Source organism: Podarcis muralis, chromosome 2 (genome assembly GCF_964188315.1).
Source record: "Podarcis muralis chromosome 2, rPodMur119.hap1.1, whole genome shotgun sequence".
Classification (NCBI taxonomy): Eukaryota; Metazoa; Chordata; class Lepidosauria; order Squamata; family Lacertidae; genus Podarcis; species Podarcis muralis.
In genome coordinates, this window is record NC_135656.1 from 52,845,571 (window position 1) to 52,873,309 (window position 27,739).

Genomic DNA, 27,739 nt, shown 5'->3' on the forward strand with positions numbered 1-27,739 from the left:
GCGAGCGAAGGCAGCCCTCCGCCACGGCGCCGCCTCGCCGCCCTTCTCCTCCTCCCCTGGCGCGCCCTCCTCTTCCTTTCCCTTCCCTCCCGAGGGGGCGGTCCGGACGCTGCTCGCCCCTCCCACCCCGGCTTGGCCCGCTCTGCAGCCGCCGCCGCCGCTCGCTCGCTGCCTCCTGAATTTCTTCCGGCGGGCTTTGGCGCGCCTATCGGACTGGAGCCGGCGCGGACGTGCGGGAGGCAGCCGTGGAGCGGGGCGCGCAGCGGGCGCCGTGAGTAACCCTGGGCAGCAACCAGAAGCACCTCTCTCTCCCCATCCCTGGCCGCTCGGGAGGTAGGCGCTCCTTCGACGGCGCTTCACCCAGCCAGCAGCCCCAAAGTGGGGGGGGGGGTGACCCTCCTCGCTCTCCATTCCCCGGAGCGGGTGCAGGGAGGGAGGCCGGCTTGGCGCCCCGCAGCTACTGCGTCTCTGCAGATGACCGAGAGCTACGCCTCCCTTTCTCCCCGGTGCCCGTCTCTCGAGCGCGCTAGAGGCATCCTCTTCCCCCAGGGTGCATTTGCCTACGATAGTAGCCTCTCCCCCAAAATACAATACATAGGAGCCAAGGTCCCTTCGGCCTCCCAATAAAATATTTGAGTGCCCCCCCCCCGGTTGATGGGCATTTCCACTCAAACGGTACGCGTGCGCCGGGTCTTGTGATCGATGATGCGGGGCGGGGCTTGCCTGGGCCCCCCAATATTTTATTCAAGTTGGCACCCTTGATGCAATGTGGCATCGCAATGCCCGTTTAGTTAATCCACTTTTCCTGTCGTCCTGCATACCGTGTGCATCTATTCAGTGAGCTCAGCGACTAACCCAAAATGTCCCTTTCGGTTATGTGTGGGTTCCCAGTAGATGGATCTAAAAATATTGGTTTAGGTTTTGTTTTTTTAAAAAAAAAGAAGAAGAAATAAGAGAAAGGGACGTTCGTTTGGGTACTGATCGCTTTCTCCCTTCTTCCAGCTGCCTGAATTTGCGTTAAATGGACCTCATAAATACTTTGAGAATGAGGTAGACGGGGTTAAGGTGTGCGCGCTTTTACAATTAATAATCTCCCACGGCCACGTTGTTAGGAAGGGAAAAGACGCGGCCATTCTCCCCAGGAACCTCGTTTGCTGCAGTTGCATTAGGAAAAGAAAGGGTAAAGCCGTCGAGGAGGCTGTCCGGGCTCGGCTAAGAGAAATGTGTCACTGCGGAGAACAGGTTTTCGTGTGAAGTTGCTGCGCTGGCAGGGACTGCTGTGAACCGCGAACATCTGGAGGTGACTTCAGCGCGGAATGATGAAATCTCCCGCTAAGTTACACACCAAAGATGGCTGCTTTGCTGCTGTGCAGGCTGCCTCGGCAGTGGGAATTATACGCGAGCTGTAGTTTTTGTTGCTAGGTTACGTGGGGACTTCTCCCACCCTCCAATAAATTGCATCTTGTAATATTGATGTTGCAGACCCTCTTCCTGACTTCGGTCTTCCTTTGCTTCGTAGGCTCCTCCTAGCGCACTGTGGGGAAGTGTATATTGCAGACAAAGCGGCTGGTGCAGATAAATGCCAGTGCAAGCTGATTTTAAGTGAAAGTAACATTGCTTTGCCTTCCTAGATTGATGGATGTGTTGCACCACTCCTCCTTCCCAGCCATCAGCTGGGCTGCCGGTTTTCTCAGACTGGAGCTGCAGGCAGGGCACAGTTTTGTCAAGGGAAGCAAATGAAGTCTGACACCCGTAGCCTCAAAGTTCTGAATGGCACCTTCTTTAGAAATGCCATGAGTTGATTTTCATTAGAAGCAGGGGAGGGGAAAACTAAAATTGCTCAGAGGAGGCAGGAACCTTGGTGGATTTGCTACCTGTCCCATTGCATGATGCTTGTTGTTCTTGAGCTATTCTGCGTAACCTTGCCAGTGTACCTGAACCCTCCTGCCGTGACAAGATGGCCAGAAAAGTAGTTGGCAGAAAGGGTATGAGTGTTTGTGTTGAATTTCATCACTTTAATTTTAGACTTGCTTGTTCCGCGTGGCTGTAGTGCGTTGCACTGATACCTTCAAGGTGGTTATTAAAAAGGTACCCCTGCCCGTACGGGCCAGTCTTGACAGACTCTAGGGTTGTGCGCCCATCTCACTCAAGAGGCCGGGGGCCAGCACTGTCCGGAGACACTTCCAGGTCACGTGGCCAGCGTGACAAAGCTGCATCTGGCGAGCCAGAGCCGCACACGGAAACGCCGTTTACCTTCCCGCTGGTAAGCGGTCCCTATTTATCTACTTGCACCCGGGAGTGCTTTCGAACTGCTAGGTTGGCAGGCGCTGGGACCGAACAACGGGAGCGCACCCCGCCGCGGGGATTCGAACCGCCGACCTTTCGATCGGCAAGCCCTAGGCGCTGAGGCTTTTACCCACAGCGCCACCCACGTCCCTTCTCAAGGTGGTTATTAACTCTTAGTAATTTGCTCTTTGGTTGGCATACTTGGAATAGCTTTTTACAGCAACTTGTTCAGGGGTGGGGACCCCCAGGGGGCAAAGTGCAGCCCTCCATGACTCTCTGACCACATACAGCCCCTGACAGATTAATCCTAAGGCAATATGGCCCTCAGCAGTAAAATGTTCTTTTACTTTTGTCCATGTGACTGTAGTTAAACTGTGGATGGGGCTAGGGAAGCGTTCTTATCAGTTATATGAGGTGGGGGACTTTACAGCTAAGTCTTGGCTGTGATTAATGTATCCTTGCACCCAAAAAATGAATGAGCAAGACTTCTTGGCTGCAAGCCACAAGAGAACTCTCAGAAAAGAGATAAGCTTTCTTCTTCTAAGAATCCTTCAAGAAAGCTCTTAAATAACTGAGCTCATTTTGAATTGAACTAAGCAGAGTGTGCCCATTGCTTCTTGGAATCCTGCTCCTGCAGTGAATTTGTTAGATTGCTTTATGCAAACTACTAAATGCCCACCACTATATTAGTAAAAAAAATTGTTGGTATGAATCTGTCTCAAAAGACAATGTCCTGCACCTGCAGGGGCTAAGTCAAACGGCTAGAGAATCACATCATTTGCTGTGGCTTCAGAGGCTGGTAACTGATAACTGCTGCTTTCCTTGTTGTTTTTTGTTGCATTGTGTAGGTAATCCTTACAATCTTATAAGACATGGATGGGGGGGTGGGGGCTGTGGTCCTTCAGATGTCATTTGACTGCCACTTCCATCATCCCTGACCATTGGGCATGCTGGCTGAGACTGTTGGAAGTTAGAGTCCAGGAACTTCTTGGCGGCCACAGGTTCTCCACCCCTTCTATAAAGTACATGAAGCATTTTGAAAAATGCAATTAACTACATCAGTGCTATTGTTTGTTATCACCAGGTAACTGGGTTTTGTGGATTATTTGGTCTTCTCGAGTCAGTGTCAGCTGTTGTGCCCTTCAGAAGCTGAATGGACATTTCATAAGCAAAACTCATTCCAGGCAAGCAATAAACATATATACCCAAAACACACTAATCTGATTATAACACTCCAGTCTGAAAAATGTAGTTTAAACTAGAAGGATGTACGTAAATGTTTTCAGCTCTAATCATGCAGTATATTGCTGCAGAAAATAATGCATTTCCATGTACCAGCTGCGTCTTGCAACCATATTATTCAATAGAAAGTTTTTGTTTTTAAAAGAGAACTAATTTTTGATTGCTACTGGAGTTCATTGCAGGTACATTGTTGACCTTTAAACAAGGTCTAAAGTCTCCTTTTTTGCTGTTATATGTACTCTTTCATACTAAAAGCATTTGGCTGAACTTTGTTCAAGACTTGCATTTCATTTTGAAACTAGATTAGATTTTACACTTGTGTTACTGTTCTCCTACATTTTGTGTTGGTAAGACCCTGTAACCTTTCAAACATTCAGGCTATTCGCCAGCTAAAGTTTAACAAGCCAGTTTAACCCTGGCTACAACAAAATGCTTACACTGTACTGTTTCCCAAAGACTTTGAGGTTCTGGAACAGCCATTGAAATCCTATATGCCCTACCTTTTCCAAATGCAATACACAGGTATAGTTAATTCTGAGGTTCTCTTTCAATCTTGGAGATTGCAGCTGGAATCCAGAGAACTGCAAAGCTGCTTCCACATGTGCACCAAGTCTGCTTATGAATAATCAGGAGGGTTCCCAAATATAACTGGGCTGTCTCACCACAATTAGAAATATGTGAAGTAATACACATTACTGTCTAAAGAGAGCTAGTTATTTACATCCAGAATCTAAACTTGCCTGATTGCATACTCTAGAGCAGCATTCAGTGGAGCATGAGTGGTTTCTGCTATCAGCAAAAAAATGCAATCCTTTGCACATGAGGAAGATTCCTAGGCATTCAAATCATCTCTTTGGATCCCTACCTTGGGCAGTACATTGACCAGCTCCAGTGATTCAAAGATGGGAAATGGTAGCTCACACTGTCTGTCAATTATGGCATAAGCAGTTGTGGTTTTAAAACAATAAGAAAGATAAGTCGGAGCCAAGTTCAGCAATGCAATTAAACTGTCTAGGGTAATTGGATTTTTTTTCTTGGAGTTTTTTGGGTTTTTTTAACTGAGTGAATATTGGCCAGTGGAGATCCTGTCCTATGATAAGGTTTCAGATTAGAAACTTCAGCAGGCCTTTCCAGTTCTAAGGAAATGTCCCCTAGAACCAGGAGACAATTAAAAAGCATGTTTGTGGTTTGGCTTGTCTATGAGAATCCAAGCTTGACTGATAATGCTGACGTGGGAGTAGGCAGGACAAGCTTTTGTGTCTTTCATGAATAAAACCATCAACAATTTTGCATTGATGCTAGCAAATTTGTAACCCTCAAGATAAACACCTTGGTTTTTTAGTATTGGGTCGACTGGTAGGCATTGGACCATCTCTAGTACCCACTGGCATTTTTGAGGCAGCCCCCCGATGACAGAATGTCAGCTCAGCATATTGTTGTTGCAGGTGTTAGAATAATAAATGGCACCTGCTTTCATTTTTCATATCCATGTGCACATGTATACACACATGCACAGAAATTGTGTAGTATGCTGCTTCAGAGGTTACCTGCATCTTTAAGGCATGGGTGAGAAATAATGAGAAGTCTGTGAGATCTGTGTGTCGGATTAGTTTCTGACCCTATGGACAACATGCCCATAGTTATTTTGCTGCCTTCTGCTAACTGCATGTTTAAGATGACATGGGGAAAGTAAAATCCAATACAGTCCTTAATGCGTATCTCAAATAATTTTGTAAGCAGATACACACACTGTTTCATCCTCAAGTGAGCTGCAATAAACTTTTCTGCTGTTATGAATAGAAAATTAAATATGATGGGAAGCTTACAAAACAGACAAGGGCATTCAACGAAAGCTTTGTGGGACATCTTGACCTACTTTTAGCATGATCTCATGCATGTTGCAAGCAGGGTTTTCTATTGAAAATTCTGGTCAAATATCCTCTTATTGGAGATGAAGCACAAGTGCTATTTCAGCATCTGACTGCATCACTGGGCTGAGTTTTCTCTATCTCTGATTTTCAACAAGAGTTCAGAGATCTGTGGCAGAGAACCAGAAATCTAAAGGGATCCAGATAAACTCAGGAAGCCAAGAACTGTGAAACTGAAAACTGCTTCTGTCTCCATTTCTTATTTAGTGTTCTTGAAAAAATGTCAGCCGATATACCATTCAACATCAATATCAAAGAGCCTCGCTGGGATCAAAGTACGTTTATTGGACGAGCGAGCCATTTCTTCACCGTCACTGATCCTAGGAATATTTTGTTGTCCAATGAGCAACTAGAAAAAGCAAGAAAAATTGTGCATGATTACAGGTAAATGTTTATTTTTTAAAAGCACCCTAATTTAATCTCAAGGGCTCAAGGTAGTTGAGAATACTCAAGGCATAATGTAAAAAGAGTAAAATAAAATAGCCACTTGCAGTAGAAAATGGTACCCAGGCCCCACTCTCTTCAAAAAAAGCAACTCTTGTAGTGTCTGGTCAAGAAGAGTCTCCAGCTTGAATCTCAGGAAGTCTTAAATGGGAAGAGAATCCCACAGTTGTGGAGCCAGCAAATACCCATTCCTCCTTAAGACACCCTCTTGCAAACATGGTGTACAGAAGTTTTAATCAAAAGGGTGTTCTGTGCTGATGTTAGAGGGGGGAAATATAAGCATAGTGTAAGAAGCAGCCTCTGTGATACATGTGTGTGTGGATGTGGGTGTGTATTTATGCATTATGACCAGCCCTTCCAGACATCCCTTTTATTGTGCATTCATTTGTGCTCATGCTATTGAGGCTGTCATATGCAATCTCACTTTCAATCCTGTTTGTGCCTGAAAACACGTTGGGGTGGTGACAGTGCTTTGTTTTCAATCAGGTCATATCCTGTCACTTCCTGCTGAAATCCCATAACTTTCTGTACAAAAAAATATTCTGGTTTATTTCTGCCTTGCCTCTGTTGTGCTATAAACCCCTCCAGAGAGCAATACCCTATTACTGTGTCAAGAATATGAGGCAGAACGCCATAAAACACCAGTCCAGAGGCATCCAGTGTCATGAATTGTAACTGCTGATCAGAGCTGGTATGCACCATGTTCCAGGTGTTAGTTTGGTTTTTACAGTGTGGTCAGATCATAGAATCAAAGAATGATAGAATTGGAAGGGACCCTGAGGATCATCTAGTGAGTCCCAGCCTTTCTCAACCTGTGGGTCCCCAGATGTTGAACTACAACTCCCATCACCCCTAGCTAGCAAGGCCAGAGCTCAGGGATGATGGTAGTTGTAGTCCAACAACATCTGGGGACCCACAGGTTGAGGACCACTGAAAGTCCAACCCCCTGCAATGCAGGAATATGCAGCTGTCTCATACGGGGATCAAACCTGCAACCTTGGCATTATTAGCACCACACTCTAACCAGCTGAGCTATCCAGGCAGTGTGCCAAGAGCTACAATATGTGGGGTGCTCCTAAACATGGTTGCTTGAGAGGAAAATGCCTTCTGCAATGAACATTTAGGAATGAGGAATTAAACTTTGTTGTCAGTAGTGAGGAAGAAGGGAAGATGGGGTGGAATGTAAGGGACTGATAAAATATTTTGGAGTAGAATGCCAGAAGTCAATTTTGCAAACAAGCAGTGACTATTTTCTCCTTAGGCCTTGCCCTTTGATGCACAATTGCATGAACAAAATTCAATGTGAGCCAGCTGCTTACATTGACCTACCTGCAGTACTCCTGTGACTATGCTGACATGAGAAAGAGAAGTTACGATGATGGAAAGGGACACAGAGGTTCTTATGCTAAGCTGCTGCACAGTTGTGTGTGCAGAGAAGATATGTGCCAATCTTTCATGTGAATAATTACTTAAGTTTTGGACCTATCTTAACGTCATATTTATAATTACATATTCACATATATTTCCATCTGCCCCAAGACAAGGAATTCCATGCCCTGGATTAACAGAAGATGAACTATGGAGGGCAAAATATATCTACGATTCAGCCTTCCATCCAGATACTGGGGAAAAGATGGTTTTAATTGGCCGCATGTCTGCTCAGGTGCCCATGAACATGACCATTACTGGCTGCATGATGACCTTTTATAGGTAAGTAATGCATGATAGTACATGAGTGAAATAAATATGCAATTGAGAAATCCATTTTGAAGGCCATAGTCCTGTTGACACTGGTTGTAACAACTTTGTGTACTCTAAAGGGTTTTAGTGCTGCTGCAGCCCAAGTGAATGATGTTGTATACTTTGAATGTTTCAAAAAACAGTTAAAATGAACATTTTTTGTTTCCTCTGCTCCCTTATATTTTTCACATATTGGTTTGGTTATTTATTTACCTTCAAAAGAAAACAAAGTGGAGAAAATTCAATCTGAGAACTCTTGAACTTCAGTATGCGAGATACTGATGGGAAGATGAAGTGTCAATTTTTTCTTTAACAATGATGATGATGATAATAATAATAATTTATTTATACCCCACCCATCTGGCTGAGTGTCCACAGCCACTCTGGGCGGCTCTGAATCTCTACTTTCTGACTTGAATTATAGTAACTGGCTTTTTTGTCAAGTCTTACAGGATAAAAACCACCTGATACTAAATTTACATTTTAATAATCTATGTGACTCTCTAAATCTGAGCTGGAAATGTTTGTCAAGTAACGTAGCTCTGTACCTGGGAAAAGCACTTCAAGTTTTACATTATTGCAACTGAACAGCTACATCTAATAGAATCTTAACTTATTTCAGAACTGGAACAGATTCCTCAAGAAGACCCGTGCATTTCTACATTTCATGTAGGAAAGCTATCATTTTGCGAAGAAACTGTTCAAAAGACTGATTTGGCTGATCCTTTACAGAAATCTTTGGGGGAAGTGTGATGAAGAATAATCAGCCCAACAGCATTTGATTGTCTTAATCTCATCACTTTAGAAAAAATTGATGGTACTTTTTGTTTTTAAGAACTACTCCAGCAGTGGTCTTCTGGCAGTGGATTAACCAGTCGTTCAATGCCATCGTAAATTACACCAACAGGAGTGGAGATGCTCCCATTACTGTCAGGTAAGGTATTTAAGCCACACCAGGCAGAAAATTCAAAAACCTTGAATTACAATATCTGCTCTAGTTTAGACCTAAATTCAGTGCTATGGTGTGAACAGCCTGAGAAAATGCTTTAATATTTTGCACACGTAATCTCTGTGAGTTAAAATTATGCTCTAATTAGCGTAATGTGATATGTAGGCAGTGTTATCTTTGATGAAAGCCAAAATAGTTCACAAGACAGATGGAGTGACCAGTCACTAAAGGGGCTAACTTGTTTTGCCCCCCCCCCCCCGAAAAGAAGCCTCATTCACCCTTGGCCACGTGCCAGCAGTGTGTGCGCCAGTCCACATTCTCACATGCACACACACAGACCAACATGTTTGAAAGCACACACTCTCCCCTACGCGCCTTATCTGTGATCACCAGAGGGGGTGTGGTCATCTCCCTCTCTGCGCTCCTAAAACAATCAGTCTGATGACTGGGGAGGAGACTGCTTGCATCTCCCTCACAGTGATGGGCTCTGCCCATCCCAGCACTGGGTCTATGTTAGTGCTTCCCCCCACTTTTAATAGCAGCCATCAAATTGATGGGGCCTTGCCCAATCAGAAAAAAATGGTTAGCCCCCCAAACCATGGGGGCTAGTTGTCCCTGCCCTAAATCATCTTCCCTAAAACTTGGGATGAGGGTGGTAATTGGTTGTGGAGCCGGCAGTAAGGTTTAGTTTTTGAGCCGCAGCCAGGCCCTGCATATTTGAAACAGCCCTGTATTCTGCCCTGCTCTGAGGAATTCATGCCCAAGGCAAGAGAGGTCCCCTGCTTCTTCTGAATGGCTTCCAGCAGCTGTAATAATAATGGATCCCAGATTGCTTAGTTTGGATTATTATTAAATTTGCAATGTGGTTTTTCATAGACTGGCTTGACGTGACGACATGTAAGCACAAGGTAAACTATAATGGGGAAATCGAAGTGATGCTAATTTAATAACATTAATATGTAACATGCATATAGCGAGCATTCCAAGCACTTCACGTACACCGCCTCAGTAATATATGTGAGATATTACTAGATGCATGACTGCCTAGTTACTTCTGTCTGGTACTAAAAACAAGTTATTTGCATGTAGATAATCACCCAAGGTCATATCTGCATAATTTGAATGACTAAATTAGGCTACTAATGCATTCTAGACATCTACTATGGATTGCAGCTGGTATGGGATCAGAGCATTTCAAACAGGCATGTGTGCTTCACTTCTATAGTCCATGAAGTTTTCTGGTTCTGTCTTTTAAATGTCTTGAGAATTATTCATCTGGCCGAGCACATCTGGGAAACATTGAGGTAGAAGACCAAAAGATGTTGCCCAGATGTGACAAGAGCAGAGCAAAGGTGATGTTCTTGAATGTAGGAGCAGAACTGCCGGTAGGAGACAGGTGGTCAGTACAGCCACTCAGTGTCGCTTGACATCCTAAGCCTGCACACTCAGAGGTTGTGTGTGTGAGAGAGAGAGAGACTGACTGACAGACAGACAGATATACCATAATTACATGCTCGGAAGTCTTTGCATCAGAGCTGAGGAACCTGAAGCCCTCTACATGTTGTTAGACTGTGGTTTCCTTTGTCTCTGATCCTTGGCCATGCTGGCTAGAGCTGGTGGGAGTCCAGCGATATCCGGGGGCCCTGAGCTTCCCCACCGCTGCTCTTTATCCTTCCAGTTACTTTTGGTATAACCAGTTTCTGACCGGTATCAGAGTGTAAAGGCACACAGCAAAGCAACTTTTTTGAAGCTAAGCACCTCTGGGTCTGGTCACTGCCTGGATGGGAGAGCACTTGAGAGCCTTGTGTATGTGGTGCTGAGCTGGATATAAATGTAAGAAATGAAGCGAATTACTTCCCAAGATATTCTGAGGTGATCTATCTGCCTCTGGTGAAGATGGCTCAAGGTTACTCAGTCTCCTTGGCAGCTTATGATGGCATTAGACCTAATTGGGGTGGGGGACCTTGTTTGGGGACCGAGATGATGAACGCTGTTAGACTTTTGTTAAGGGTCCAGCTCCAAAATTAGTGCCTTGAGGACCCTTTGTATCTTTTCTCCTTCATGAAAAAGGACAGTCTGTCCATGCACCGAGATCCTCCTGCTCTCTGATAAATGGACTGGCATAGTTCACCATATAGTAGAGTTGGCAGAGGAAATAGCTGCAAAAAGAAAGCCATGGCTCATTCTGCAGAGGAAGAGTCTACAAGTATATCTGAAGCCTCAACCCACTAGATATTCTATCATGCTTCTAAACATAGTGAACTGTCAAACGTATGAGGCAGCTTTATATTGTTAGCCCATTAGCCTGTCTAACCTACTATCATATGGCATGACTGACAGTGGGTCTCCGAGTGAGATCTTTTAAACGGAATATACCAAGGACTGAGATTAGGATGTATTGCATACAAAAACCACATGCTCTACCACTCAGCTATAAGATCTCAGCTCTCAGTCTAAGCACGATGTTTCCACTTCATCAGAGTACAGGTGTACACCACCCAACTGTCAGTTCGGTACCAAAGAACATAGAAGTCCTGCTGGATGGGGTCAGAGGCCAGCATCCTGCCATCAGAGTGGCTAACCAGATGCCTATGGGAAGCTAGAAGCTGGAACCTGAGGGCAATAGCACACCTCACATGTGACTGGCATTCTGAGGCATACAGCCTCCCAAGTGTGGATATAGAACATATAGATCACTTAGGAGTCAGCCACTTAGCATCATAAGAGGGAAAGGGGAAAGTTTGTAACCCCTGACATTATATTCTGGTGCAGTTTTGTATTTCATCCAGGAAAACATATTACAGTACCATGCCAGTTGTGCTTACATAATTGGAACATGTGCAATGTAACATATATGTCTATTGTGCACACACAAATTTTCTTATTTTTGTTTTAGCCAGCTGGGAACAGCCTATGTTTCTGCCACCACAGGTGCTGTTGCAACTGCTCTAGGACTTAATGCGCTAACAAAGGTATTTAATCATTTCCTCCTTTTTGCTTTGAGAAAGAGTTTTGATTGTTGTGGAAACCTATAGTTAATGATTTCCATGTGCACGAGGAGTAACAAGGGTTTTTGTGGCACCTTAAAGCCAATGAATTTATTGTGACATGACCTTGCACATTCAGGAGCCCACTTAATCTTTTCATCTGTGGGTTTATCAGTCTCTTGTGATTGAATCCTGTTTGCTTCAGTTCGGTACTGATTCATTTTTATATCTTTGAATATGTCAGCACACAGAAATTAGATGTCAGGGAGAAGTGTTCTAGCCTAGCATTTTCCCTAGCATTTTCTGGAACTTCTAGCTTGCTTTGTACAACAATATTTTTATATGGAAGAGTATTCAGTTATGTGAGCTCAGGCTTGGATTTACCACCTCACTGAAAATATAGTCTGTTTCTAGGGCGAGGTCTCTTGCAACTGATACTCAGATAAGGTGCTGTTTCTGATTCTTGCATGAAATCCACTTTAGATTTCTTTATAAATAGTTTATACTGCTTGTATAATAAAAATCTAAGCAGTTTACATAGAAACAATGAAACAACATTAACTAATACAAATATAATAATATTACATTTTTCTAAAAGCTAGATAAAAGCAAAATGGGATTGTATATCACAAATAAAAACTGAGCGATGTGCAGAACAAAACAAAAATAAAGCTTTGGTATACATTTTAAAGAGGTGTTTAAAGGTCATTTTTATCTCCAACCCCAAAACATTTAACATGTGCATATCTTCACTCTCCATGTTGTGCATCTGATGAAGTAGGATCTTGCCTGGGAAAGCTTCTGCTGCAATAAATCTTCAGGAAACCATGAGACACCCTGCTGTGTTTGCTGACATACTCTCTAAGATAGCTACACTTCAAAAAGCTTTCTCAGAATGACTGCAACCATTTTTCAAAGAGAAAGATAGAGGGGGTTTTTAAAAAAAAAATAATGATCATATAGCTTCCCTAAATGGCATTTCATCAAAAAATTAACCTGATTTCTGGGAGTGATTATAACCCAATATTTCTATTCTAAAATATTTTTATGTCACTGTAATACAGTTGAGAAACCACTCTCATTTTTTAAAAGGTACAATCTATACCAGTGTTCTCAAAAGATTCTAGCTTCAGGCACATATATTCTCTGATGTGTTGGTATAGATTCTTAAGATCAGCTTTTCACAAAATAGTAGCACCCCACAAGACTTAAGATGATATTTTAGAGTGGCTGAGGATTGGTGAGGTTTGTCCATCTTCAGGTGACTCTTACTTCTTTTTTCACAGCATGTCTCACCTCTTATAGGACGTTTTGTTCCTTTTGCTGCTGTAGCTGCTGCTAACTGCATAAATATCCCATTAATGAGGCAAAGGTAAGATAAAAATCTAGCATGTGCCACAGAGCACCTCTTGGCTTAGGAGGGATGCTGCAAAATTTGTTCTAAGCCAGACTCTGAAAAGAAATTCAGAGGCTCATTAAAGCCCATTTCAAAGCTGGCACAAGCTTTAAATGGTCCTGAATTCTTCTCCAGCTTTGACTGAAATTGGATGTGACTCCTGCAGAGGAAGCCACTTTCAGGAAGCCACACCTACCCACCCCACACCTGATGTCATGACAGCAGGTGTGGAGCAGGTAAGGGAAAAGACTTCAAAGGAGCAATCGAGAGCTTAAAACTTCCAAGTTGTTCCTTGAATCCAGGAAGGTAAGTTCCTACCCACACAACAGCTGATGGGTGGATCAGAGTGTGCCTTCAACACTTTGGCCAGGCAGGGGTGGGGGAGATAGAGATCTGGCCCACCAGCCAGCAAAGATTCCCCACCCTGTGCTAAACCAACCCATGGCTTAGCTTTCAGTGGTGCAGCAGCAGGAGGACTGGAGCACAGTGGCCACAATCCAATCTCTAGCATTTGCACAAAGCCATAGCATTGCTTGAGCATCATGTGCAAACCAGCTCTTATGAATGTAATAAAAAACTAAAGCAGGGCTGTTGTTGAAGTTTACAAATGATTAACAAATGTTCTGGAACGTAACTTGAGGAACATAAACAATTTGAGCATATAGTGTCCTTAAAGAGTAAGCTTTCGCAATTGTTCAGCTTTTTTCTTTTCTTTTTTTAAAACCCAACAGGGAACTAAAGTATGGTATTCCCATTACAGACGAAAATGGAAACCGATTGGGTGAATCGTCCAAAGCTGCCCAACAGGCCATTGTGCAGGTGGTTATCTCACGGATCCTTATGGCTGCTCCTGGCATGGGTTAGTTCACCTTCAGCTAAGCATAAGTAGTGATTGAAATCATGCTCTTCTAAGAACTTTGGCTTCAGTACATTAGATTTGAACAGCTAATGGCTCACACATAAAAGATACTGTAGAGAAACATGGCGAAGTTTTATTTATTTTTACAATGTATCTGCAATGCACTGTTGATATTGTAGCCATTGCTCTAGCTGACCATCAAATATTATTAAAATCTTTTTTTAATTAGTTATATCTCTTGTGAAACTTCATGTGCACATTCTCCATCATCTCTTTATAACCCTTTTTCATCTCCATACATTGCTAATTTATTTATGCATATTAATAGAGGGCCTCAGGAAAGCCATACACTACCAGTAAACTCATTGAGGCATACCTGTTATTAGAAACTGCTCTGTATACATTGTTTGCTACGGTTTAAGCATTTCTTTCTTTGTTTTTGTAGCCATTCCCCCGTTTATAATGAATTCTTTGGAAAAGAAGGCATTTTTAAAGGTAAGCCTAAGCTCCTGAAGATATATTAATTTCCTTCTTACAGCCAATACAATTAAGAGATCAGTTTTAATGAAATAGCCGTTCACAGAGCAATAAAAAGAAAAAGAGAAAATCCGCTGTTATTCCCTGTCCTGCTCTAGGGAACATTTTTGTTTGTGAATAAAACAGGGCGGGGGGGGGGGATGTGAAAGCTCTTCATTCCATTGTGCAAATTAGATCCACACCATTGCTTTCATAAATTGTAACAAGGAGATATATGTTGATTAAAGCGTTTATGCTAAAAGTCAGGGTTATTTTCAGATGCATGACATCTCCTGCAAGGACCTAATTCGAAGCTGATGTACATGAAGTATGCTGTCACATGGAAGCTGCTTTAAGTTAAAATTGATCCGTATGGCAACGGCTGTCATGCATAAATCGAGTACTGCGTGGCAGCTCCCTACATAGTCAGATGACTTTTTCCATCCTGCTGCAAATTTGCTTATTTGAGAGGTTTGTGGTGGCCTGGAGTCACCTGCCTGAAATACAGTATGCCTCTGAATACCACTTGCTGGGAATCAAAGATGGGCAGATGCTCCTGCGCTCATGTCCAACTTGCAGGCTTTCCACAGGCATCTGGTTGGCCACTGTGAGAACAGGATGCTGGCCTAGATGGGCCTGATCCACCAGGGCTCTTCTTGGATTTTTGTGCATATAAGTGGCTTGAAGTGGCAACAGGGAGTGATTGTTAAAGTGGCCTCCATGCTTCTTATGCTCTTGCTGATGGACTAAACATCAAGAATATTACCAGCACCACACATTGTTGCCGACCTATGCAATTCCACAAGAAGCAGCTCTTTTCATGTAACATTCTGTATGTCAGGGAATTCAGTGTCATTGCAAGATATTAATCTCACCTAGGGCAAGCACAGGGCTTCTGCTGACAGGGTTCAAGAGTGAATCCCTCCCATAATTTTCTTCTTGCAACATTGAAGTGAGAATAATTTTCTAGGGACATAGTTCATTAAATATCAGTTATGCTATATAGGCCATCATTCTCCCCACTGACAGATAGCTACTTGCCTGAGGTTACCTAGTGACTTAGAAAGAGTTTAATCCAAGTCTCCTAGATTGATATGAAGTGTTAGCTGAAATAGGTTATGTGGAATTCAATGCATCATGTTCGAAGAGTCAGTCAGTCACTTATATTTATTTGCTAAAATCCACTGGACTTCACAAATGTATTAAGGTACATTCTAGCACACGTAGCCCCCAGCACACTGGGCGCTGTGTTGCACAATGAAATGTTGTCTAATCCTCTGGGCTGCTAAAGCAAACATGGAAACATAATTCTAGTTACAGGTAGGTAGCCGTGTTGGTCTGCCGTAGTCGAAACAAAATACAAAAATTCCTTGGATCTGAAGAAGTGTGCATGCACATGAAAGCTCATACCAGTAACAAACTTAGTTGGTCTCTAAAGTGCTACTGGAAGGATTTATTTATTTTTTTGATGGAAACATAATGTGTAAGTGTATTTATCCCCATCCATCAGCAAATAAGAAATATTCTCTGTAGAATTCCAGTGGGGGACTTGAATACGTTAGAAGAAGCAGGGATGTTTGTTTAAGCATATTACACATTTTGGAGTTAACATTGTTTGCATTTGACTGTGACAAGTTACGTGATGAGCATTTCTGTTAGTTCAGTTATATTTCTTGCAATGGCTAATGAAAAGAGAATGCCATATGTCAAGCAAAGTCTCCATTGGCGTGTATGTAGTTTACTCAACATGAAGATGTTGTAATTTTTTCAGATCAGCACATCTGAAAGAGCCCTTCAGTGACTGTTCAGTGTTCTTTGACACCATCATGACTCCCTTTATGTTTTCCTGCTCCTCCCCGCCCCCTCTCTGCCTCCTGGACTGTGAGCTCAGGTGAATCATTGCTCTACAGCTAGTTAATTATAAGACTTGCTATTGATCAGCCCTGGATCCACTGAGCAATGAACTGCACTTCTTTTTTAAATAAAACAAGCAGCTTCGGCATGTCAGCTTAAAGTTCATTTCTTATACTACTCTGACACCATCTACAACCTGCTTTATTAATGCATACAGGCTTTAGCATTTCCCCACCATTCCAGATAATAGCTCTTGTTCACTCAGCCTAAGAAAAAAAATCTTTTCTTTAAAGGTTCAGACAAAGAGAAGGAAAAGAGGGATTGTGTGAAGGTCTTCATTTCTTTGAATCCTGCCACAGAAGCATTGCCTTCCTTTCTAATAATAATAATAGTAATTTATTACTTATACCCCGCTTATCTGACCAGGTCTCCCCATCCATTCTGGCCGGCTCCCCACAGAATATTAAAAACACAGTAAAACTTCAAACATTAAAAGCTTCCCTAAACAGGGCTGCCTTCAGATGTCTTCTAAAAGTCAGATAGTTGTTTATTTCCTTGACATCTGATGGGAGGGCGTTCCACAGGGCAGGTGCCACTACCAAGAAGGCCCTCTGCCTGGTTCCCTGCAACCTCACTTCTCGCAGTGAGGGAACTGCCAAAAGGCCCTTGGAGCTGAACCTAAGTGTCCGGGTTGGATGATGGGGATGGAGACGCTCCTTCAGGTATACTGCGCCGAGGCCATTTAGGGCTTTAAAGGTCAGCACCAACCCTTTGAATTGTGCTCGGAAACGTACTGGGAGCCAATGTAGGTCTTTCAAGACTGGTGTTATATGTTTCTAGCTCCAGGTGGCTGTCCTTCTAGCTGTTCTTCACTACATAATGCCTTAAATATAACTGCAGTGAATCTTGCTGAGTCATGGAAATGGCTGAAACTTTCCAAATGTGACTCCCCAAATAAAAGCAGACAGTTCACCTGAGAGCAGTGGTGAATATGGAGTATGAGGAGTTGGCTGCAGCATAGTAGAAAGAAATGACAGCAGCTCCAAACATGCCAGGCATTTTAATCACTGGGAGTTTGAGAAAAATATGTGATTTTAATTTGAGCAGCAGCCTGGCAGCACTTGCTTTTGTCCTCAGCTGGGGAACAGAGGAAGGAACAAGCAGAAAAGCCATTTCATGCTGACTTTATCTCATTAAAGGTAGTAATAGGAGGTGGGGGCATAGTTCAGCTGCAGAAGTGTCTGTTTTCATGAAGAATGTCCCAGATTCAATCTCCAGCAAACTGGCACTGAAAGAGACTACTGTCTGGAGTCCATGAAAGTAACTACCAATCAGCATAGGCAATGTGATCCAACTTGCTAAAAGACAGGTGCCAATGTTCCTGGTTAGACCTGAGTCTTAAGACAGAGTAATTTTGGCCCCATTTACAGCACCCATGCAGATGCTCCACTTCTCACAGTTGTGGGAAGCTAAGTGCTACAAGCTCACCAAATTTGAGAAAAGGTTTCCGGCTAGTATAAGCCGGCCCCATGCATCTGAGAAATACATTTAAACATCCATGTGTCTGTTGCGCATCAGTGGCTCCTCTTCTTCCCACATATAGGAATGTTTTTGTGTGCCTGCTCTATCTGAAAACGGTAGCTGACTTGAATGGTGCTATGAGCCCCAATGCAAATGCTTAGAAAAGGAGACTGCCTGCTATTGTTTCTCATGATTCTGTGTAACAACAAACTTAAAACAAACTTTAGAATGCCCTTGTGTTCAAGAGGCACCCCTACACAAAACTGTTCATCGTACAAAAAACGAAATATTTCCGAACAACAGCTTTGAGAAATACAATGTCATCTTGCATTCGGTGTTAGAACATCTCCAGTGCAGAGTTCTATCCTCTGCCCTTTTGTTATGATTCCATTGGGTGGCATCTGTTGGTGTCTGGTTGATCATAAACTGTGGCGCAATAAGAAGTAAATAGGAGTCCTTTGGCTGGCTGGAGTTCTGCCATCTGCTCAGTTTCCAGAGAGGTGTAAGTGCTGCATCATTACATGCCGCACCATCCTTGAAGTTTAAAGCTGCCATTTGTTCCTTGACTACCTGATTCACAGGCAGCTACTTTGTGGCTTTGGATTCCTGCAGCGCAGAGAAAGCCCCAGTAACCTTAGTTGTCCACATCTGTGGGTGTGATACATTTAGGCATTGTTAAAGATCCTTGTATATGTCTAATCTGGGAACTGATGAGCAGTTCAATATAGTCACTCCAATCCTCCTAAAGGCTTGTTCATCTACATTAGTTCCCTAGGAGTAAGCCCCAGTGAACATAGTGGGTCTTACTTCTGAGTAAATATGCACAGAATATTTTCCCTGCCTCTTTACCTCATATCTAAAGCACAAAGTTTATAGTTCCACATTTGCTGCTTATTTCCAACTATTTAACACTTCATTCTGATCCTTAATATAATAGCAGTTTATGGAATGCTTTTTACTTGAAAATCATAATTGCACACATCCATTGTAATTCTAACCAATTAACTATTTTACTTTTAATCTTCATCCTGTTTATGATACGATATATGAAAGGGAATGATTGTTTTTAGTAATAAAAGCAAATCTAATATAGAAGAGGCTTGCTGTTATTTTGGTTTCGTTAGCATTTACTTTCTGGTAGAAGTCTTAACACAGCATCTTTATAATATCCCTTAAATGATTAATTGTTGCAAGACTAGTTTTGCTTGATGATGTGACAATAAACTGTGCATAGGATTTGTATGCTGTGAAACAATGCATTGGGGGTTTTTAGATGTTATAATACCGTAATTCCCAAAGAATAGCTGTTCTTTACTTACACAGGAACAACAGTTGATAATGGGAAAAGGGGAGGCTTGTCTATCAGTTTTTATAAGTTTTTTTTTTTTTCAAAGTGAGGGTAGGGGTAGGATTGTATTACTCTTGCTTATAGAGAAATATCCCAGAATGAAACCCCTGCTCCAATTTCTCTTTAAGTGGCACTTGCAATTCTTTAAAAAAGAAATTCGGTGCAACTTTAAAACACATATTGGAATTAATCCTTTTGCATTATTTAACAAATGCAATATGGGATCACATGTTGTAGAAACTCCTAACATTGCTCACATTGTCTGAGTGATTCCTCAGTACTTCCTGATGTGTGTATTTTTACTAAAACGCATCCCAGGGTTACTACAATGCATCCCAGGGTTTTAATGGATAACAGCAATGAACATTTTCAAAACCTGAAGACCCAAGCCTTTTTCCCTATAGCAATGGCAGTGCTTTCAGTGGATTTTTACAAGAGTAATTCATCTAATTGGAGGAAAGGACTGTTTTCATCCCTTAAACACTCTGTGTGTCTGATATTATAATACTGTCCTACTTTTAGAAATCTGTCCTGCTGCTAAGAACACACGGACAAGTCAGCAGAGTCGGGGTGTGCGGGTGGCTATTGACCTTGGAGGCTATAACACCTCACTCTAAGGCTGGGAATGTTTGCAGAACCCATAGTAGTTAGGTGTGTGTTCAAGCACGCCTTCTCCATTTTGCATAAATTTTCAGAGTCCATGTGTTTTGAAAAGGTTTGGACCCAAGAATGTGAATAGTACATATGTGGTGAGAGGAAATATCTCATTTCATCATGTAACATTTCTTTTAAAACACAGAGGTTTCCATGGATGAGTGCCCCCATTCAAGTGGGTTTAGTTGGCTTCTGGTGAGTAAAAAAATAAATAAAAATGAATTCATGGTGATATGGTTGTGGTTATCATAACAATGTTTCCTTCTGTGAAAGATGCGGATTTTGAACCCTAGGTGGGGAATTGCACATTGTGCTTCATGTGTGCAGTGTGGCTGTGTATCTTGTGTTTTCTTTAATTTCAGCAATGGTGGGAGGGGCAATTGCTATTGAGATCACAACATGTGGAAAGAATAGGATTGTCCTTCCCCTCCCCACCTATGAGCCCATCCAAAAACAACCCACCGGGTCCAACTGTAATCAATTAAAGAAAAGCTAGTGGCTTCACAGAGGCATCTGATTGGTGTCTTTGAGGACCAAATGCTGGACTAGATGGGCCTTTGATCTGGTTCAGCAGAGACAATACCTGCATGCTACACATTAAGCATAATGTGTAGTTTTGACTTTGGCACAATGAGGCCGTCAAAGCCTCTCTTTAAGACTAAGGCAAATAACTTGGAGAAAGTGCTACGATAACCTTTTCCCAAAGCAGCTACTGGGGGAGCAATGCAAACAAAAGCAGACATTGAGCCTTTGGAATAGGCTGACTTCGTCTTGGTTGGGGAAGATACAGAGCAAACCAAAGGGGAGGAACAGGGGGCCATATAAGCCCGGGGGGGGGGGGAGGCATGTCATAGTACGGAGTCGGGGAACTTCTAGTCCACAAGCCAATCCTGGCCCACCAAGGGGTCGTCAGCTGATAGGCAGGAGGACAGGCTTTCATCAGCTGTGTGGGGATTACTGGCCTGTGCAAAAGCACCCATGGAAACAGCTTGCACACACAAGCTACTTCAATAAGGTTTAAGACATCGTCTTCTCCAGGGGCTCAAATGAGAGCATAGGGCTGTCTCCTGCCTTTCCTTTAAAGTCCCCAATATGGTAGGACTTGGAAAAGGCTTTGTGAGCCTTCTCCTGCTCCCCATTTAAACCTCCAAGTTTTGGAACTCAAACTGGGTAGAGAGGAGACTCACAGAACCCTTCACAAGTCTCCCTGTGGTTCCTTTTCAAGCCTCCCATATCAGAACCGTGTTCATTACTATCAGCTCTGTTGAATAGTAAATAAATTGAATGTAGCACATAAATAAAGTGATGCAGGAACAAAGGAAAGAAACAAGGGGGAGTTCCATGCATCTGAGGAAGTGGACTTTAGCCCATGAAATCTTTTTCTGCAATATCTGTGCTTTTAATATTGACGCCCAGAGTTAGGATTTTAAGGTGCTGCACATTTGAAAGAGGCCAGTTCGTACTTTGAGGACAGTTACCCCAAATAACCTAACTTAATGTTTGTCTTTTCCAGTTTGGTGTTCGCAACACCTCTGTGCTGTGCATTATTTCCACAAAAAAGGTAATGTGTGTTTTTTATATATAAAAAAAATACCAGTACTTTGGGCTACGGTGAGAGGTAAGATTATGCTGAGCACATTGCAAAAATTTTAGAAAACAAAGAGTCATCATCATTTAGAGAGAGACATTCCAGAAGTCAGAACATAACCCCCCCTTCTTCTTTTTAAGTAAGTAAGAAATTTAAGGAAGTAAGAAATTTTCAAAATGACCTTATTCTTAGGATAGGTTCCCAGCCCAAAGTCTGCTCTTGCCTAGCTCTGAGGAAGCAGGTTAGGTAGCATTTCTGTTCTAATCCTGCCTGGCATAAGAAGATTAGATCTTTCTCACGTTCATTTTCCTCGCCTTCACCCCATTCACTTGTAGTTACTAACAGTGCTATTTTTCTAGAAAAAGCAGTGCCAGAACTCACCATGAACACCCCCCTTGTTCTCTTATAATGACAATGGCGCCCACCTGGAACTGAGTTCCGGCTGGGGGGGGGGGGGAGCCCTGATTCTGTCTTGAAACACTTTCTCATTCATGACTATGTGGGGAAGATGATGCTGCTGTTTCCCAACCAATGAGAAACCAGTCTGATGCCTCTTCAACTCCTTTTACTTAGGAGTGGGACTTTCAGCGGAGGGTTACCTTGGTCCTATGTAGATTGGTGGTCTCAAACTCACCCCTGATTACTGCCGTACAGGCTTAGAATAAAATACTGCCAGTTAAATCAACAGCACAGACCTCCAACACAGGTCTGTTCTTTAGAGAAACAGATCCAAGACAATGCAACAACAGACAATACATAAAACCTTAACTAAGGACTACGTGCAGGGAACACCACCACCTAGTGGTTGGTGGTGTTGCTTATATAATCATCACTCCCTCTTCACCACCCAGAGGAAGCGCAGCAATCTTCCTGCCTTCTTTCTCATCACCACAGGCATTTTCTTGGTTGTTTTCTATAGCTACCCACAGGGGTTAGCTCTACAGTCATTCAGCCAGATTACTAATGGGCTGCTGTGGGGAAGGATGCCATAGATTCACTAAGAGCTTCTTCACACTGAAGTGCTTTATCCTGCAAGCCAGTATAGGCTCATGGGGGGAAACCTTAACAGAGGCACCTGGAACGTCCTCCTGTTGAAGATGAACAGCTTTGGTGTTCCCCTGTTGCAACACTGTGGTCCTTTGTGCCACCTTGTATAAGGGATATGTTTGCTTCTGCATTGAGCTCTAAAGGAAGCTACATAAACAAAGTTTGACTCCCATTTCCTGGGATCAATAAATATAAACTTCATTTCATGGATTGATCAAGGTTCTTTCGTGGAACCAGAAATCCCCCTGCTGCTTCTCTTCTGGCACATGAATGCTGATTTAACTCAAAGCAGTTTGATAACATAATTTTCCCTCTTGGCTTCGAAAAGGCCTATGAGTTGCATATAGCCAAAGCAGTTCCAGGCTTAGCTTGAAAGGGATCAGAATTTATCACGCTTAGGTGGGTATTCTCTGGTGTTGACATGTTAAAGAGTTCTGTGACACAGTTTTTGATTTTAACTGCATGCCTTTGTTTTCACACATGCTAAACTGTTTTTTATTATTAAGAGTGAATGCAATTAAAATGTTAGCAATCAGTTTTAAAGACCTGTTGGTGATACACGAACTGTTAGGCCAAGTTTACTGGTAATTTATAAGTGAAAGCTTAATGGTTCATGGAAAGTGCATTTTCCTGGCTGACACATTAACATACCTCAACAGTTAACTTTAGCCAAGCAAAACAGCTAAGCAAAAACTTGAAAATCTTCTTCTGTGGCTCATAATGTTGAACAGTGACTATTTGAAGTGCAAGAAAACACTTTGAGAATTGATAATGAAGTACCCTTAGTACAAAACCATATTTGATACAATTTTTTTAAAAAAATCATCATCATAAAGCTTCACCACTTGCATGTATGAAATTTGATCATGGGTTGTATGTGACGTCTCTTCTATTTTTCTTTTGCTCAGTTCCATGTCTGTAACTCGTCTGGAGCCAGAATTACAAGCCAAGATCCAAAAGAGCAACCCTGAATTGGAGCGTGTGTATTTTAACAAAGGGTTATAATTTGTAGAAGGCAAAATATCCCTCAATGACAATTAGGTGAACTTATTTTAAATTGTGAGAAAGCCTTGTTGAAGACAACTCGGTCCTAGTGTATTATTTCAATTTTACACTTTTTTTTTTTTTTAGCACTGAGGTTATTTAAGCATTGCAATATAATTTTCCTAATTATGGCCTCAAATTGCTGTCGATGCCATTACTTCCATGTCCACTTTGTTTTTCTGCTGCCAATATTTAAAACAGTTCCCATTAACTACTCTCAAGAAGCTAAAGATAAGATTCCTTTGGAAAATGTTGCAGACAGAAGGAGATCACAGAATGCTATTTTAGATTTGCTGCCTTTCTCAATTTTGCCCTGCAGTAGGGTTGCCATACGTCTTGGAATTCCAGGACATGTCCTCTTTTGGGGGGGGTCCTCCATGCCCATCTGGGGGGATTTTACATTTTAAAGAAAATGTCCTGGATTATTTGTTTGTTTGTTTGTTTTTTAAAAATGTGCTCTTGTTCAGGCTCCGGTGTGGACGACCCAGGCTCTGGCTTCAACCCTTAAAAAGCTCAACAACTTTTTGTGTCTGAATTTTTACCTCTTGAAATATGGCAACCCTACCTTACAGGAAAGCAAAGAGCAAGTTCATCTTTGCTATTATATTTATACCTACAGTTCAGGTGGTAATTCTCCATCAGATTCCTTTCCTCAAAGGCCCAGAGTGTGAATGTGTGGTTTGCATTTTAATACTGGGTTCATAAGTTGCCTTATCAAAGTTATGTAACATGTATTTGGGGATGGGTGGGAGAAGTGTGATGGGTGGGGGAACTTGAATGATGTAGAGCAAAGGAAAGCTATCTTCCCCCATCACTTCTGAAATCACCTAACTAATACAGTGAAAGGAAACTGGTAATCACAGAAAACATAGCCTCTTATAGTGTGCAAAGTTCCCACAGATGGGGCAAACTCACCAAATTCCTCCAAATTGCATTGGAGCCTATCCAAGTGTTGCGCAGGGTACATGGTGCAGTCCTCTCATTAGGGGTTGCATTTTAAATGTGTCACATGTTAAAACGTGTGCATATAAAGTTAGTATACTATGCTAACTCTCTGGGTGCAGATAAAACCACCCTGTTCAACGTGTGAATTCACTGTTAGTCATGGTGCCTGGCATACTGCAGCGTCGGGCAGGATCCTAATGGCTGCCAAACTTAATTTGTGCTGCTTAATTAGTGGCAGTTGCCAAATTCTTGGGGAAATCAAGAATTGGGGGAAATTCTTGGGGAAATCAAGAAACTGGGTTTCTGCATTACATTCATGAGTTTCATTTGCCTTAACTGACATGTTTCCCCCAGAGCTGGGGGTGTATTAGTTCTCTATTTCCTAGCCTTATTTTTTCATATCTGACAATCACATTCTTGATACAATATTTTAAGTCCAGTCACATGAAAACACTATGCTGCTAAAAACAATGGCAAGAGTGCCCTATTTTCCACCCCAAATGAGTTGTGTCACTTTATAATATTGGTGGTTGTTGGTCAACTGTTTTAAGAAGCACAGACATTGTTTTATGGCACTTTTAATCCACTGCTTATTGATTATGTTTTGCAATCCTTATTTATAGTGTGATCCTGTGAGGGGTAGGCTGCTATTATTTCTGGAAACCAGGGCAGACCAAACCTTTCTGCCCGCCCCCCAAAAGCCACCTGGCAAGACTATGTCTGAGTTAAGATTTGAACCCAGGTTCTAATACTCTGTTCACCAATCATCAACATTTCACTGTAATTTCAGTATGCCTGACATACCTACTTCATTGCTACTGCTTATCTTTTCATGTATGGTAAACCAATTTTAATGTCACAGTGAAGACCCCTTTGTACTGGTATCAATAGATCTACCTCTGTACTCAGCAAAATTGTTAGCCAGCATAGACCCTGGCCTTTGTCCATGTTCAAAATAATACACAATCAAGTGAGTGTTGTCCTACCAATGTGGTAGTAACTTTATATGATAACTATTGTCTAGATGTGTTAGACACAACATAGAATTGAAACATGCCATACAGCCGAGTCTTGTTTAGCTGCAGGTGATGTTCATCTTTGAACTGAAAGGAGGAGGAGATCTAATGCTTGATCTGAACGTTTTGCTTTGAAAGACCCACCAACAGTGGGATTTGCAGAGTAAAGTCTGTGGTTTTCAAGCTGTTTTCCGGGAAGACCTGGGGTTGCTTAGAAGCTTATCATGACTTTCTCAGTGAAAGGATCAATAACAGGAGACAAGCTTTCCTGAAAGGCAGCTTAGCAAGCACTACCAGTCTTCCCTACAGCAAGAATGAAAGCATCTGGTATATTGTAAATTTCACTCTCAGCTCATATGGGACAATACTGAGAAGGTCAACAAGCCTGGCTGAAGCCCCAGATGAACTAAGCTGACTGTGTACTCTATACCAGTGTTTCCCCAGCTTGGGTCTCCAGCCGGTTTGGGGCTACAACTCCCATCATCCCTAGCTAGCAAGACCAGTAGTCAGGGATGATGGGAATTGTGGTCCAAAAGCAGCTGGAGACCAAGTTGGGGAACTACTGCTCTAGAACAAGGGTGGCTAATGCTTGGTTTGCCAGATGTTGCTGGACTACAGTTACCATCATCCTTGACCATTGGTGCTGCTGGCTGGGGCTGCTGGGAGTTGGATATCGCCAACACATGCAGAGCCACAGGTTACTCACCCATGCTCCCAATTTTTTGAAATTATATTGGGAAATTCCTTCAGCACAGCTATTTCATGTGGAAATGAGCACCTGAATGCAGAGAGATTGGAAACACTGGGGAAAGTGTGATTTAGGTATTGTTTTTAAACAACCTTTTTGCCTCTATTGCGTTCTGTATTGCCAAATACCTTGTGCTCCTTTCTTAGACCTTGCACTTTCCCCATTGTTGACACACATCAGCACTAGTTTGGAAAATGATAGTGTAACAAATCATTTACCTTTAAACAGGAGTGATGTGACAGACTGCTCCTGTGACCTGGTGGCCACAGGGAACTGCATTTGCATTTCAAAGCAGTTAGGGGCAATTTTGCTGTGCAATCAAAGGATAGTACAGGCTAGTTGCAACTCTGACTTGTGAAATTGTGCTACTCTAGATGCAATCTTTTTAAAATGATCTAGCAGCCTGGTTGTATCACTTCTACTTAGAAGTAAGTCCCACTGAGTTAACTAGGGATTTGCCTTCCAGTAAAGAGGCATCGGACTTTGACTTAGGTTGCACTGACCTGGTTTTCCTGGTGAATTCTGAAAAAAATAATGGCAATAATTCTGTGGGAGAAGAAATGAAATATGCACTTCAGTTAAACATCGTTCTTGAATGAATTGCAAGATATGGTGTTTCTCAGCCACAGAGATCATAGAAAAGAACAATTTTGGCCCCCTTTTTAAAGTGCTTGAATTTTAAAACAAAAATCTGAAACTTTCCAGTAGCTCTTCTCTTTAGTTTTTTGATCCGTTTTGTGTAGCCTCCATGTTTTGGGGGAAACTAGGTATTCATGAGTGGTGTACATGGAATAACATTCTGCAGCACAGAGTTGTATCCAGATAAATCACTGCATGTGAGGAACACACACTGTGAGTGCAACAGAATCTTCCCTCCCTGTTTTCTCACATGCACACCCTAAATCTCCAGATTTAGGAGACACCTGGGGGAGGAGGAGGGGAGTTCTGTTGTGCCAACAGAAGTCATTCTGTGCACATAATGATTTAGTTGGATACAACCCAAATAGTTTTATTGATAGATTTAACCAGGACAAAGGAGGATTCTTTTGCCCCATGGAAGTACATGCATATTTACACAAACATATTATGCAGTGTAATTTTTTTTTTTAATTAAACAGGTTTAATAACTGTGGCATGTTTCTTGGTGGTATTAAGCAGAACAAAATAGTATTAAGATCAGCCAATGTACACTGATCTTGTAAAAATAGATTTTTAAAAAAATAATTCCAATAAAGTGCAATAAAGTCGTATGCCTAGGAAAACTGCCAAATTATATTTCTACATTTGGAAAATGATTCTGGATTACATTGTGACTGAAGAACATTTTTGATGTTAGTATTAACACAATGTCTTGCCAGTGTTGATGGAATTTATTGTACTATTTTAAAAGTATGCTGGATGAAATATTAAAAGCAGTGACTGGCATGAATGGTGGTGGTCTCTGTTTGAAACAAACTTTAGGAGGGCAATGTTTATTCTTGTGTATGGGTAAGCAGCATAGGCTACTTTACATTAGATGGTTTCTTCCAACCAGATACAAACTAAGTGTAAAAAAAAAAAAGGTATATTGCATGCCTGAGAATGAATTGTAGTTTCCCCCTTAATGGTTTCAGCAGAAAAATGATCA

At 42.2% G+C, this 27,739-nt stretch overlaps 1 protein-coding gene across 5 annotated transcripts; it reads left to right on the plus strand.

Annotated features, from left to right (window-relative positions):
• Positions 1-27,537, plus strand: SFXN1 (sideroflexin 1). 5 transcript variants are annotated; one of them, XM_028717880.2, is made up of 12 exons: positions 2-271; positions 3,371-3,470; positions 5,664-5,840; positions 7,440-7,610; positions 8,476-8,574; positions 11,486-11,561; positions 12,863-12,948; positions 13,704-13,831; positions 14,277-14,326; positions 19,870-19,919; positions 21,238-21,285; positions 23,268-27,537. In XM_028717880.2, exons 3-12 carry the CDS (start codon positions 5,677-5,679, stop codon positions 23,362-23,364), a joined length of 969 nt encoding a protein of 322 aa, XP_028573713.1. In that variant the 5' UTR covers positions 2-271; positions 3,371-3,470; positions 5,664-5,676; the 3' UTR covers positions 23,365-27,537. The 5 variants fall into 5 exon arrangements, 4 of the variants coding, with proteins under 4 accessions (XP_028573713.1, XP_028573706.1, XP_028573710.1 ...); XM_028717878.2 differs by having other exon boundaries at positions 260-333; XR_003705210.2 differs by lacking the exons at positions 3,371-3,470; positions 23,268-27,537 and adding an exon at positions 16,119-16,238 and having other exon boundaries at positions 1-333.
• The last annotated feature ends 202 nt before the right edge of the window (positions 27,538-27,739 follow it).